Below are 15,529 nucleotides of genomic sequence, written 5' to 3' on the forward strand. Positions count from 1 at the left end.
TTCTGAGGAGTGAAATCGTTAAAGGCAAACAGCAATTATGAGTGTCAAAGAAGAGGGTATCTTACTAATCCTCAGACTGGACTTTGAAATCCCAAGAACTCCAGATTAGCTCTCCTGTTTTATAACTTCTGGGTGCTTGCATTTCTTTTTATGCCCCTCACCTGTTTCAGACACCACCACTCTTAAATGGGAAAGGATGGTTAGCTCTGAGCACTTCTCTGAGGAAAAGCCAACAGTACAGAAGCATCTTGGAATAGTGTTAGGTGCTCAGTTGTGCCTGACTCTGTGCGACCCTGTGGACTGTAGCCCACCAGGCTCCTCTGTTCATGGAATTCTCCAGGCAAGAGTACTAGCATGGGTAACCATTCCCTTCTCCAGGGCTTCTTCCCAACCCAGGGATTGAATCTGGGTCTCTTGCATTGCAGAAAGGCTCTTTACTATCTGAGCCACCAGGGAAGCCATCCTGGCATAGGGTTCTGTTCTTTTAGAGAACAAAGCTGTATGCATGCCAGTTCAGCCCACTTCTCAGGTACAGGCAAGTCTGCAGGTAGAGAGCAACAGGGGCTCATAAGCACACAGGGCTTTGGGACCGATGAAGCTGTAGGCATTTTTGACTTCTGGTGATAGAGTTACAGAGACCTGGGTCTTCTAATCCTGACTCTACCAAGTATCAGTGTGACTTTGAGCATGATCTTTAAATTCTCTGAACCTCAGTTTTTTTAATCTTTAAGTGGGCATAATAATAATACCTACTTCATAGATTGCCTCTGGGTATTAAATGAAATGATCTATGGATGATAATAAGCCTCCATGAGAGTGTAACAGTTGGTCCTGGTGTCATGACTGGGGCTCAAGCATATAAACGAGAGAGATAGGGTTCAGTGTTATTGAGAAAGAAGTAGCATTACTCTGAAGAAGAAAGGAGGCTCACTTTTGTTTGTGAAACCAATCACAATTGGGAAACTTGGAGCTCTGCAGGAGATTCTTTACTTGACAAACAAAAGTGAGATATATGCACTCCTCACCAGAATTCTATCCCATGCTTTTTGAAAAAAGAAGAGAGAGAAGGTTTAAGTGTTAGTACTAAGGGCAAAGCCTATTGAAAAATGCCTCTACCTTCCTCCTGCATTCCTAGGTACCTTCAAAACTCTTTCTTTCATCTCCAAACCATATATGAGTTGCACAGAAAGACACTGGTGTGTGTAGATCAAAATGTAAGAGGGCAAAAACAGCAAGAAATGGAAAACAAAGCTTCTCAATCTTAAAGACATGTGAACACAGAGAAATTGTGGAGGTCCTGTTTGGTCAGTCCCCTCATGAGAACTTGTTCTGTCCAGATGCATTTCACCTATCAGTGGCTTCCTCTTTGACTACAAATGATGATCTTACCCAGAAGAGGTCTTATGCAGACCCACCTTGGTTTGCAAGTTTATTTGGAAATTTTCGAAGCTGGTCTCCATATGCTTTTGATTTTGACAGAATTAAACTGAACTCTCCCCCTTTTACATTCCCTGCCCAAATACAGCCTGCCCCCTAGAGGAGAAGGGGATAACAGAAGATGAGGTGGTTGGATGGTATCACAGACTCAATGGACATTGAGTTTGAGCAAACTCTGGGAGATGGTGAAGGACTGGGAAGCCTGGCGTGCTGCAGTCCATGGGGTTGCAGAGTCAGTCAGACATGACTGAGCAACTGAAAAACAACAATGGACCTTCAGCAGACTTGCCTACAGCTTGCTACAGTCTGAATGTCTCAAATTGCCAATTCCTCTGCTACTTTCAAATAAACTCTTCCTCCGCTCAACATTTTAGGGCTGTATAGGACTGACCGGTGGTAAAATAGCAGAGACAGTGGCAAGATCTCAGGCAGAGGCTGCTGTTTGAACATTTCAGTACCACAATCACAACTGGGAAACTTGGAGCTCTGCAAGAGAAATCTAAGCTTCTCAGGTAAATTTAAGACTGCACCAAGGAGAATTCTATTTAAATATGTAATCAACCAGGAATTACATTAATTCTGAATTATTCACCATAACCTTTAGTTCTTTGGTTACTTACCAAAGTGGTTCCCTTCACAGACACAGAAGGTGTGTGGCCATCACATCTGTGAAAAAAAAATTGAAATAACTTCTTTGAAGAAATGCCTGACTTTTGGAAAATTAATAGCACATTTTCTATTATATCTTTGTATCTTGAGAAGATATGTTTCTGATTCTTAGTAGGGAGATCTTTCACAGTGCACTGCTGAAAAATCTCTCAGAAACATTTTCTTGTGCTTGCTTAGGATCAGTGTTTCACATCTTTGTCACTCAGGTAGCCAAGAAAAAATACATAACAGTGGCTTTTTACTTGAACATAGCATGAAGACTTAACAACAGAAATAGTTACATTTGTTGAGTACTGTGTGCTAGGCAGTATTTGTATGCTCTATAGACAAGTTACCTCATTTAAATACATCACTCTTGTCAACTGGATACTGTGACAGCTCTCATTTTACAGATCAGATGGGGGAGGTGCAGAGAAATTAGAAGACACTGTACAAGGTACATAGTGGCTGAACTCAGAGCTGGCCACAGGCTGAATGAATCTAGAACTCTCCTTGATCAGTATGGCACATAGATTATTCTTGCAAATTGGAAACAGATTTTCTGTTTCTGTACATTTTTATTTTAAAGAGATACTAAGTCAGAACCAGACAACAATAAGGGGATTTTTTTCAAAAGGCAAACCTTATAAAGATGACTTTAGGATGCTTATTTTTATAAGTTAGTCTTATTTATTATGAAAGCATCTTAGAGAAGAACAATTATGCTTTTACTATTTATATGGCTTCTCCGAAATTCAGTAGAAGGTGAAAAATTTTAAAGACCTAGGTCCAAAATTGAGATTAATTTTGATTTTTTAAATCTATAATCCTAAGTAAGGGTATGCGGCCTGAATTGCAGAGCAAGAGTTAATAGAACCTAGTAAAGTAATGCTCAAAATTCTCCAAGCCAGGCTTTAGCAATACGTGAACAATGAACATCCACATGTTCAAGCTGGTTTTAGAAAAGGCAGAAGAACCAGAGATCTAATTGCCAACATTCGCTGGATCATTGAAAAAGCAAGACAGTTTCAGAAAAACATCTATTTCTGCTTTATTGACTATGCCAAAGCCGTTGACTGTGTGGATCACAAGAAACTGTGGAAAATTCTGAAAGAGATGGGAATACCAGAACACCTGACCTGCCTCTTGAGAAATCTGTATGCAGGTCAGGAAGCAACAGTTAGAACTGGACATGAAACAATAGACTGGTTCCAAATAGGAAAAGGAGTATGTCAAGGCTGTATATTGTCACCCTGCTTATTTAACTTATGTACAGAGTACATCATGAGAAACACTGGGCTGGAAGAAGCACAAGCTGGTATCAAGATTGCCAGGAGAAATATCAATAAGCTCAGATATGCAGATAACACCACTCTTATGGCAGAAAGTGAAGAGGAACTCAAAAGCCTCTTGATGAAAGTGAAAGAGGAGAGTGAAAAAGTTGGCTTAAAGCTCAACATTCAGAAAACAAAGATCATGGCATCCGGTCCCATCACTTCATGGGAAATAGATGGGAAACAGTGGAAACAATGTCAGACTTTATTTTGGGGGGGGGGCTCCAAAATCAGTGAAGATGGTGATTGCAGCCATGAAATTAAAAGAAGCTTACTTCTTGTAAGGAAAGTCATGACCAACCTAGACAGCATATTAACAAGCAGAGATATTACTTTGTCCACAAAGGTCCGTCGAGTCAAGGCTATGGTTTTTCCAGGGGTCATGTATGGATGTGATGTGAGAGCTGGACTATAAAGAAAGCTGAGCGTCAAAGAATTGATGTGTTTGAACTGTGGTGTTGGAGAAGACTCTTGAGAGTCCCCTCGGACTGCAAGGAGATCCAACCAGTCCATCCTAAAGGAGACCAGTCCTGGGTGTTCATTGGAAGGAAGCTGAAACTCCAATACTTTGGCCACCTGATGTGAAGAGTTGACTCATTGGAAAAGACCCTGATGCTGGGAGGGATTGAGGGCAGGAGAAGAAGGGGACAACAGAGGAAGAGATGGTTGGATGGCATCACCGACTCAGTGGATATGGGTTTGGGTGGACTCCAGGAGTTGGTGATGGACAGGGAGGCCTGGCATGCTGCGGTTCGTGGGGTTGCAAAGAGTTGGACACAACTGAGCGACTGAACTGAGCTGAACTCTCATATGACTCAGAGCTCTTGTATGAAGTCAAGCCCTCTCCTTCATTAAGAGCACAGCAAGAGGGAATTAAGAATTAAATAAACTCAGACTAGGTCAGATTAGTTAAAACTGTCAAGATGCAGTTTTCCTTCATTCAAACTCCTACCTGCTTCATGGTTCTTGAAAGCTGAGCATAAAACCTAGGAGGCCAAACAATTTTACATTTAAAAGATAACAACACGTATTAAACATGGAATTAAAAGATGCTTGCTCCTCAGAAGAAAAGCTATGACAAACTGAGACAATGTATTAAAATGCAGAGATGTCACTTTGCCAACAAAGGTCCATATAGTCAAAGCTATGGTTTTTCCAGTAGTTATGTAAGGAAGCTAGAGTTGGCCCATAAAGAAGGCTGAGCAGAGAAGAATTGATGCTTTTGAATTATGCTAGAGAAGACTCTTGAGAGTCCCTTGGACAGCAAGGAGATCAAACCAGTCGATCCTAAAGGAAATCAACCAAGTATTCATTGGAAGTATTGATTCTGAAGCTGAAGTTCCAATACGTTGGCCACCTGATGTGAAGAGCTGACAGTGGGAAAGACCCTGATGCTGGGAAAGATTGAAAGCAACAGTAGAAGGGGGCAGCAGAGGATGAGATGGTTGGATGGCATCACCGACTCGATGGATATGAGTTTGAGCAAACTTAGGGAGATAGTGAAGGACAGGGAGCCCTGATGTTCATGGGGATTTCATGTGGTCGCAAAGAGTTGGACACTACTTAGTGACTGAACAACAAACAACAACATATATTTTATAGTTTAGCTCAAAATTTAAACAGAAATTAAAATTAATATGGATTTTTTCATATTATTCTGAAATACCAGCTCTATACTAATAATATTTAGAAGTTAAAATATTGCTTTTATTTGTAGTCTTCCTTTTCATACGTCTTTATTGAGCCTGCATGCCTTCTACATGCTAAATACTATTTTGAGTGCTTTGAAGGAAATAAATATCACTGAGATAGAGACTGTTCTCTAAGAGGCTTTATGACAGGAAAGATTAGGTACATAAAGAGCCAAAAGGCAAGCCGCAGTGTTATAAGGGCAATACAGAGGCTTAAGTAAAATGAAAATGCAGAGAGGCTGGTGAGCACTTGTCGGGATGAACCGGGAAAGCAATAGGGAGAGAAGGTGCTGGCTGAACAGGTATGAGAGCCAAAGAGCACCAGGAGCACAAGCCTGGAGACGTAAGACAGCAAGGAAGCTGGGAACTGACAAGTAATTCCATTTGCCTGCAGCCAAGAGAATGTGCCAGACTGTGAAGATTCTTCCCAAAGTCCTGCAGAGAGGTGGGCCTCTTGGTGTCCCTGCGCAGCTCAACATTCTCTATCAGCTGATCAGGGCCCTAGCCTGACTTGGAGTGAAGGGGAATTCCTAAGGACGGCAGGTGGCACAACTGGGAGAGAGTGTCACTGAGAGTGAGGGTGTGCTGTGAGGGCAAGGATGCACGCTCCCTAATAGCGTGTGAGACCGTGGGAGCCACTGTGGGTCGAGGTAGCAGGCAGGGTGTAGGACTCAGGAGGCTTGGAGGCCCAGAGCCTCCACAGTCACTTCCAGACCTGCCATAAATGTATGTTATAACACTGTAACATATTCCAGTTAGTGTACTTTTCTGGTGTGAAGGGCTTCCACTTGGAGAGTGACTAAAACAACAGTGACATCACAAAAACCATGCTGGTTAAAGTCCTCTGGATTTGGGTGATTTTAAGAGACAGCATTTGCTCGTAAGTCCTACTAGGCCATACCTTAAAGATCTCTCACGTATATTCCCACGCTGCCAGCTATAGACAAAGCAGTTTCTCAGCCTTGGCACTACTGGCATTTCTTCAGTGCGGTGGTTTATCACATGTATTATATGATGTTTAGCAACATCCCTGACCCCTACCCACTAGATGCCAATAGCACCCACCCTTCAGCTGTGGAAACCAGAAATGTCTTCAGACATTGTCAAATGCCTTTTGGGGTGTGAAACTGCCCCTGACTGCAAACCACTGAGCTAAAGTGAGTATCTCATTATGTCACTTTTCTGTTTAATGAAAAACATAAATACAATATCCACATGCACACATGCATGAAATATACCAAAATATTAGTGCTTGTTCAGGTCAGTTGGTGAGGGGGTGATTTTATCTGTTACATGTATAAAATACATATATGTATAAAATAAGGAACTATATATACATATACAGTATATACAATAAGGAAAAGAATGGTATTCTTAGAAAGGGATGAATGTCTCCCTGCTGTCTACAGGATCAAGACCAAGCTCCTTAGCATGTATAAGATTTCCACGTTCTGGCCTCTGCCAAATACTCCCACCCCAACTCTTATCAGTCTCACCTTATACTGAGTCACTGAACCTCAGTGACCTAGATGGATTTTTGCTTTTTTCTAGTTTCTGAATCCTTGTTGTGTCATTTCTTTCTGCCTGGCACAACCTCCCAATTCTAAATTGCCCAGCTCAGTCCTATATGTCCTTCAGACACTGGCTCTCTTTTCCCAGGAATGCTTCTGATTCTCCAGTCTGAGTTAAGTGCTTCTCCTATAATCTCAAGGCATGAATACCATGCACCCACCACAGCACTCACCATATCACACCATAACCATCAGTGTATTCACTGATGTCACTCAGGTTGCAGCTAGGCCAGAAGGCATCTCTTCCTCAAGATCCTTACTGTCATTTGTCCAAAAATCACCATAATGAATATATGAATCCATGATGATTGGGATGTGATTGTCACTTCCTAGAGTGCTGCCCAACTATACACAGTCATCTGGTGTTCCCTGCTAGATTTTAAAGCCCTCCAGCTGAGGACTTTGCCTTGTTTTCAGAGTTTTATCTCCAGAACTAAATGCAGTATCTAACCAACAGAGTGGGACTTTGATAAATAAGAGAAGCTATCAGATGCCAGGAATTCTGATGGCCCTTACCGTAGTGGGGGGTAGGAAGCTTTGCTGCTGTAGCTTCCAAACCTGGATAAACATCCGAATATCCTAGAGAAATAAAAATCAAGGGCCCCACTTCAGACCTGAATCAGAATCATGAGGCTGGGGCCTGGTAATCTGTCATTAGTTTTAAGTGCTGATGAAACTCTAATAACGATCAACCAGATCAACTGGGAACCACTCCCTTTGTCCTGCTTCTCCCTCCTGTCACCACAATGGGTGCCACACCTGGGATCACTGAAGGAGCATTTCCAAAGAAGGATTTTTCTTACTCTGACTTCTCCTTTGATCTAGGTGTCTTACATTCCTGTGTCCTCCAACTCAAACCTAGGTACTTGGCAAGAAGAAGGAAGATGGTATAGTAGGACACTTGGAAAGAGAGAAGGAGGAAAAGAGAAAGAGAGACAGAAAACAGAATTCAGGGAGAAAAAGTTACCTGCTCTTTAAACTTTTCAAAATTGCATTTGAACTTTTTGCTTATGTAAACAGAGGTTGCAGCTAGACTCCTCTGATAGATCAGACAAAGTTGGGCATGTCTGAAGAGCAGCTAGGGGGCCTGGATGGATCCACCGAAACACTTTGCATCCTCAGGTAAAAACAACCATCCTAAAGGGATGGGGTAGTCAGCATGCACACCCTTACTCCAGGAGAGCAGCTGTTGCTCTCTAATCACAGCATTGTGCTGAGTCCTTACTGTATGCTACACACTGTGAAGGTCTTCAAAGGAAAGAGCTCAACTTGAATTTGATTGCACGTGTTACTCATGAGCCTTATCAGCTATTTCTCTTGTACTTCCTCTTTGCTCTAGTCCTTGGGACTACAACAAAGGGAAGACTAGAGGGGAAAATAATGCACCACCCTAAAATCACCATAATGAACTGGGGGCATGCGGCTTCACAGCTTTGAGAATTTATAGGCACAAAGATAAGGGGCCCCCTTGCAGGATAACTTCATGGTGGAGTGTGTTGGCTCATAGAACAGAGGGTGACACACCACCTATTCACGGAGGGGAGTAATCAGTGGGATAATGGGGATCTGAAACAAGAAAAAATAACTGGAGATACTACTGGGCTGCCAGGGAAGCTGCATTTATAAGTTCATGACATACACTGTTAGGTACTTGCTAAACTAAGTAGAAGGCATTTGTGAGGCAACGCAGTTACTGAAATTCTGTGGTGGGGGCTGAGTACCATATGTCTCAGATAATAAATGCCCCCAAACAAGATGTGAGAAAACATAACTTACAGGGAAATGATAAGAGAAAGATATGCAATCCTGTCAGCCCTCGGTATCCGTGGGTTCTGCAGACTCAACTAGCCATGGATGGAGGGCCTGTTGGCTGAATCTGTGGATAAAGAGTGCTATCTGTACATTTTTAATAAGATACTCGAGCATCTGTGGGGTTTGGTATCTGCAGGAGGTCCCAGAACCAATCCCCCACAGATACCAAGCTACAATTGTATATGTATACTTTTTTTGAATTTATTGGCTAGCAATAAATGATTAAAGCACTAGTGGAAATTATTTCTTTATTCCTGGGGTTGTGGTAGAGTCACAGAGAGTACAGTTCAATTATTTACAAATAGGATTAAAGTGATAGTGGGATAATTAGGAAGTACATACATTTGGGAGGAGAAACTTCAGTAGTCATATTTGAATCAGAAATGGCAAAAGTTTTTGCCTTTTTGTTAATTAATGAAGTCACGATGTTCCTACAGCTTTTCGGGGGTTGGCCTTGTTTCTGTGATTTACAGAAGATCCTCTAAAACTGCTTGGCTAACTTGTTCTCCAGAGGACCGAATGTGACAATGTCGAGTTCTGATGGCTTCAGCAAGTAGAAACCTGACTACTTCCCAGCGCAGGATGACTGTGCTTCCCCCGGGGCCTTTGTCAGTTCCTCCCACTGTGCTTATAGGCAAGGAGCCGCTCCTGTCTGATTCTGAAGCTTGCTTCTGTATTTTGAAAAAGATCAGAACTGCTGAATGAAAAATAATGAAGATAATGAAAATAATAAAGAGCCCCTCAGACTGTATGACACACCATTTATTGTCCTACCAAAGTGCCACACACCCTTAAAAACAACCTCTTTCCTAATACACACATTCAAATTCAGGATTTAGATCCAAATCTTTAGGTCACACTCATATTTAAAAATAAAAAGGGTATATTTTTATGCTTTATCTTCTGAAACCTACTAGGAGCAAAAAACAGTGTATTTGTTACATTTTAAACCAGCACAATTACAGTTTGAAAATAAAATGTATTTAAAGACAGCAAATCTGAAAACTGTGAAACATAAACATATGCTTAAAGGATAAAATTTGTTTCCTTTTTATATGTTGTGTTTGTCTGGTTAAAAGAGAGCTACATGTCATTTTGGTATTTAAGAAGAACAGTTGCTAAACAGAATTTTGTAAGAGTTTTGTTTTTTAAAAATTTGGTCTATAACCAAAATCCATGATGCCCAGAATGAAGACTATTGTTTTTTTTACCTTCTTTGTTCCACTTTTGCAGCAACTTACAATATGAGCTTGAAATTAACTTGTTGGTTACCTCAACTTTTCCTAGTTTACTAATGTTACATTGTTCAGCTACAATAAAACTCTGCCTTAAAGAAAATAACCTGAAACACAAACTACATCATAAACCCCAGCCACCCCTCATATTAAAAATATTTCTTTTCTCTTTAAAAGAAATATTTCTTATAAAGGAAATACTCCTCAATTTTAAATTGTCAAATGAGAGAATTACTAGTGTTTTAAACATTTTTTACAAAGAAAAGCAACTCACCGGTTTGAAGAGTATTTCCTTGTAAGCAACTCTCGTAGAAACAATCACATAAATCTACATTTTGTTCAGCTCTTCATTATTTCGTCAAGGACAAAAACAGCCTCAGCTGAAAGCTGGAAGTAAAAACCTTCCATTCCCCTAAGAGGGGAGGACAGAGCTGAGTGAGTCTCAGAGACTCATCACATACCTTGCCAGCTGCTTGCTGCCTACTGTTTTTCAGCAAGAGTGACCTCCAACACCTTTTACTTAGCACTGCAGCGCACACTTAATGGCACACAAGGAACATATCACGTGCCAAGCCAACACCTTAAGAGGGTGGGAAGCTTTTCAACCAGGAAGACATGCTGAAAATACTTAGCAGTCAGCTCAATTGCACGTAAGCAAAGACTTGCTTGTTTTTCACAAAACAATCCAACAGCCTTATGAGTCAAGACGAACTGATTTACACAGTTTTCAACTGGGAATCCACTGGAACAATACCTCCATTGCTCTCAAAGCTTCCCTTTCTTCACTTTAAGTTTAATTTCCAGGCAACTACAGAAAAATGGCTGCTCTGAGTATTTTTAATGATGGTAATATATTTTTCTCTGCTTCAAACTTCAGATTTTCTCTACTCTTTGCTCATCTGATTTACGTTCATTTACCCTTTATGCCCCAACTCTCCTGACACACATACTCCTCCAGGAAGGAGTAGTTTTGATTTAAATGCATTTTCATGACCAGGGGATAGACCAGGCTCTTGGAGCAGTGGAAACACTGTCAATAATTATTTCTCAACATTTAACCCATTATTCACCATGTCCACCTCCTGGGACTTGTGCCATTGGTTAGAAGTTGGATTTCAGATAAGCCCAGTTTCAAAGTTTCATAAGGACTTTGTCCCTTACAGAGCTCAGCCCTGTTTCCTTTGTTACTATCTGGAATTAAATGCTAAAAACAAACATTAAACATTCTGAACACAAAACAGGCTGCTGGCCTCTGGGATCTGGTAACTAATGAGCTGTCACATGATCTGAGTTTACTCACCCTGTCTGTCCCAGAGACTGAAGCTTTGAAGTCTCCTTTCTGGATTTTCTGAATGAGAACAAGGAAGCAAATGATGATCTGAAGCTCAGCCGAGAAGGAACGGATTTTGGGTTTCTTTGATTGAGTATATTTTTAGATCTTGATGTTTGTAATTCCACAGGATCTAAATGAAAATTACAAAAATTTTGCATGACTAAAATGTTTCCAGGTAAGTATATTGGAGAACTAATCTCTCTTCACCCCCCACGCAGTCTAGAAATGCAGGCATCCCTATATGAACTGGGTTGGGGTGGTGGGGTGGGGTGGGGTTCATCCCCAAATGAACCTCAGGAACTAGGGGCACTCCCGTGCCATGAACGGTTCTGCTTATTGGGAAAAAAAACTCGCAAAAAGCAGGGAGTCTTTCAATATGTATTGTGGAATACACAATATTCAATAATACACAATAATATAGAATGTCCCTCTCCCTATTCCAGCTTCGAGGCTTTCTCAATGTATCTTCCCCCTGGTGAACCAAAACCAAAACTTTGTTAGGGACCTCATTCAATTCTCATGCCACTCTTAACTACCACGTCCTTTAGAAATCTTTATTTTGGTGCTTTAAAACTATCGTGAGACACTACATAACTTTTCATATCAAAGAAAGTAAAGGAAAAGCATATTAAACCCTTCAGAGTATTTCTTACTCCCATCAAAAATCTATCTCTGTGTATATGTATTTGCTACATATATGCTTTATATGTGGGTAAACATGTAACATAAATATGTATAATATATGTACAGATAATACATAGTATTATTTATGAGTATTAAAAATTCTAAGACAAGAGCTCAGTTCAGTCAGTTCAGCTGCTCAGTTGTGTCCAACTCTTTGTGACCCCATGAACCGCAGCACACCAAGTTTCCCTGTCCATCACCAACTCCTGGAGCTTGCTCAGATTCACATCCATCAAGTCAGTGATGCCATCCAACCATCTCATCCTCTGTCATCCCTTTCTCCTCCTGCCTTCAACCTTTCCCAGCATCAGGGGATTTTCTAACGTGTCAGTTCTTCACATCAGGTGGCCAAACTATTGGACCTGCAGCTTCAGCATCAGTCCTTCCCATGAATATTCAGGACTGATTTCCTTTAGGATGGACTGGTTTGATCTCCTTGCAGTCCAAGGCACTCTCAAGAGCCTCCTCTAACACCACAGTTCAAAAGCATCAATTTTCAGTGATCAGCTTTCTTTATGGTCCAACTCTCACATCCATACATGACTACGGGAAAAACCATAGCTTTGACTAGACAGACCTTTGTCAGCAAAGTAATGTCTTTGCTTTTTAATATGCTATCTAGGTTGGTCATAGCTTTTCTTGCAAGGAGTAAACGTCTTTTAATTTCATGGCTGCAGTCACCATCTGCAATGATTTTGGAGCCCAAGAAAATAAATTCTGTCACTGTTTCCATTGTTTCCCCACCTATTTGCCATGAAGTGATGAGACAACAAGCCATGATCTTTGTTTTTTGAATGTTGAGTTTTAAGCCAGGGTTTTCACTTTCCTCTTTCACTTTCATCAAGAGGCTCTTTGCTTTCATCTGCGTAGCTGAGATTATTGATATTTCTCCTAGAAATTTTGATTCTAGCTTGTGATTCATCAAGCCCAGCATTTCACATGATGTACTTTGCATATAAGTGAAATAAGCAGGGTGACAATATACAGCCCTGACGTACTCCTTTCCCAATTTGGAACCAGTGCATTGTTCCATGTCTGGTTCTAACTGTTGCTTCTTGTCTTGTGTACAGATTTCTCAAGAGGCAGGTAAGGTGGTCTGGTATTCCCATCTGTTTCAGAATTTTCCACAATTGGTTGTGATCCACACAATCAAAGGCTTTAGCATAGCCAATGAAGCAGATGTTTTTCTGGAATTCTCTTGCTTTTTCTATGATCAAACAGATGTTGGCAATTTGATCTCTGGTTACTGTACCTTTTCTAAATCCAGCTTTAACATCTGGAAGTTCTCGGTTCATGTACTGTTGAAGCCTAGTTTGGAGAATTTTCAGCATTACTTTGCTCGTGTGTGAAATGAGTGCAATTGTGTGGTAGTTTGAACATTCGTTGGCATTGCCTTTCTTTGGAATTGGAATAAAAACTGACCTTTTCCAGTCCTGTGGCCACTGCTGAGTTTTCCAGATTTGCTGGCATATTGAGTACAGCACTTTAATAGCATCATTTTTTAGGATTTGAAATACTTCAGCTGGAATTCCATCACCTCCACTAGCTTTGTTCATAGTGATGCTTCCCAAGGCCCACTTGACTTCACATTCCAGGATGTCTGGCTCTAGGTGAGTGATCACATGAGCATAGTTATCTTGGTCATGAAGATCTTTTTTTGTATAGTTCTTCTGTATATTCTTGCCACCTCTTCTTAATACCTTCTGCTTCTGTTAGGTCCATACTGTTTCTGTCCTTTATTGTGCCCATCTTTTTTTTTTAAGTGTTTATTTATTTCTGGCTGTGCTGGGTCTTTGTTGGTGCATGGACTGTTCTCTAGTTGCGGTGAGCAGGGGCTACTCTCTTGTGGTGGTGCATGAGTTTCTCACTGCGGTGGCTTTTCTTGCAGAGCACGGGCTCTTGGGTAATCAGGCTTCAGTAGTTGCAACACACGGGCTCAGTAGTTGTGGTGCATGGGCTTTAGATGCCCTGCTGCATCTGAATCTTCCTGGACCAAGGATCAAACCTGCGTCCCCTGCACTGACAGGCAGATTTTTAACCACTGGACCACCAGGGAACTCCTCTTGTGCCCATCTTTGCATTAAACCTTCCCTTGGTATCTCTAAGTTTTTGGAAGAGATCTCTAATCTTCCTCATTCTATTGTTTTTCTCTATTTCTTTTCAATGATAACTTAGGAAGGCTTTCTTATCTCTGCTTGTTATTCTTTGGAACTCCTCATTTAAATGGATATATCTTTCCTTTTCTCCAGAGCTACATATATCAAGTCCATCATACTGTAATACTTTAGACATGCTGACATGCTGGTAGTTACAAAGTTAGAATGTCTACGGAAGACATTTGTTTGCACTCATTTATGGCGTTTAAGTTACCAAAGTACCAAAAGGGTGGAAGCATCTCTACCACCTGCTCTCCTCATTCTCTGTTCTCCTTTTCCTCCCCTTCTTTGTCTCCCCCTCCTTCTGCACCATCATTCCATTTATTTAAATGCTTACCATGTTAGGACTCAGTACTTTATACATGTTATTTTATTTAATTCTCAACAACCACCATATGATGATCATACCCATTTAAAGATGTGAAAACTGAGGCTTAAAGAGAGTCACATGAATTCTGATAGAATAGAGAGTAGAGAGAGAGAGTGGATATTTGAATCTAGCCCTTTTTGATATTGATGTCTATGTTCTTAACCACTGTGCTATCTTGCATGACTATAAAAAACCCCCCCCCACCCCGCCCAAGACATCACAGTACATTTTCAGTTCACTTTTTATTGTGAACTTTTTGTCCCTTATAATTTTAAAATAGTCCTAAACACAGATTGGTTAAATTGGAGATCCCATTGAACCCTTATCTACAATGAAGAGCCATAAGGTCTCACCATTTTCTGCCATCCCCTTTCTCAGCCTATGTGTAAGCGGTTGTTTTAACATTTGGCTAACATCTGTTTCATTACAAAACTTTTTCCTTTGAATTTCTTCAAACCATTCACCAGTCACTCCTTGAAGCCATCTGATATCCCTCTTTGTCTTCTGGAGTTTGCTGAAATAAAACAAAAATACACACGCTTTAAATTTCTTCACATGAAGTGCAAACTCATGTGATGGGTCAAACTTTACCTGGTGGAGGAGTTGCATAACCTGTAAGTCCAGGGGCAAATTGGCTCTAGCTGGAGTTTCCTTTTCACTACCCTACCATGTATATAGTTTGACTGTAATCATCTAAACACAATGACAATCTAAAAGTTTTTCCTAGTAGTTGAAATAATCAAGTTGCTGAGGACATTGTGGGTTGAGCATTATGCAAACCTGACCTAATAATGCAACTGATTGATAGATATTTTAATGACATGGAGAAACTAGAATATTCTAGTTCTGTTTACTCATTCATTTGTTTGTTAACAATCAGATGTTTATTGAGCAATGTTTATGCAACAGGTCCTATAACAGATGTAAGCAGCAGTTCTTGGTCGCTTAGTCATGTTCAACTCTTTGCAGTCCCATGGACTAGAGCCCACCAGGAATATCCTTGGAATTTTCTAGGCAAGATTACTAGAGTGGGTTGCCATTTGGGTCCTTATTTGCCCATCCAGTGGTCAAGAAGAAAAGCTTACATAGAGAAAAGCTTACATTGCTAAATGTGATGGTCTTAGATAATGGAATTCTTTAAACACAAAATCACAAAAGCCTGTGATGAGGGCATGGCTAATGCTCAGTAGTAAGGGGAAAGTGTGATTTGAGCTTAATAGGAAAAGTCATCCAAAGCACAAATGTGTCTGACCCATAC

At 40.8% G+C, this 15,529-nt stretch overlaps 1 protein-coding gene across 5 annotated transcripts in view; it reads right to left on the reverse strand.

The window, feature by feature from the left end:
- EXPH5 (exophilin 5) overlaps window positions 1-15,529 on the reverse strand; it is a 95,293-nt gene that overhangs the window by 21,631 nt on the left and 58,133 nt on the right. For 3 of the 5 annotated variants that reach the window (XM_042232890.1, XM_027979174.2, XM_042232891.2), the window contains exons 2-4: window positions 14,625-14,785; window positions 11,029-11,191; window positions 2,058-2,103 (exon numbers count right to left, since the gene is read on the reverse strand). In XM_042232890.1, the coding sequence (XP_042088824.1) occupies window positions 2,058-2,103; window positions 11,029-11,191; window positions 14,625-14,785 (370 nt within the window). Of the gene's footprint in view, window positions 1-2,057; window positions 2,104-10,002; window positions 10,273-11,028; window positions 11,192-14,624; window positions 14,786-15,529 lie in introns of those variants that run through there. The other 2 variants (XM_042232892.2, XM_027979175.3) reach the window with 2 other exon arrangements.

Source organism: Ovis aries, chromosome 15 (assembly GCF_016772045.2).
Source record: "Ovis aries strain OAR_USU_Benz2616 breed Rambouillet chromosome 15, ARS-UI_Ramb_v3.0, whole genome shotgun sequence".
NCBI classification, from domain to species: Eukaryota; Metazoa; Chordata; class Mammalia; order Artiodactyla; family Bovidae; genus Ovis; species Ovis aries.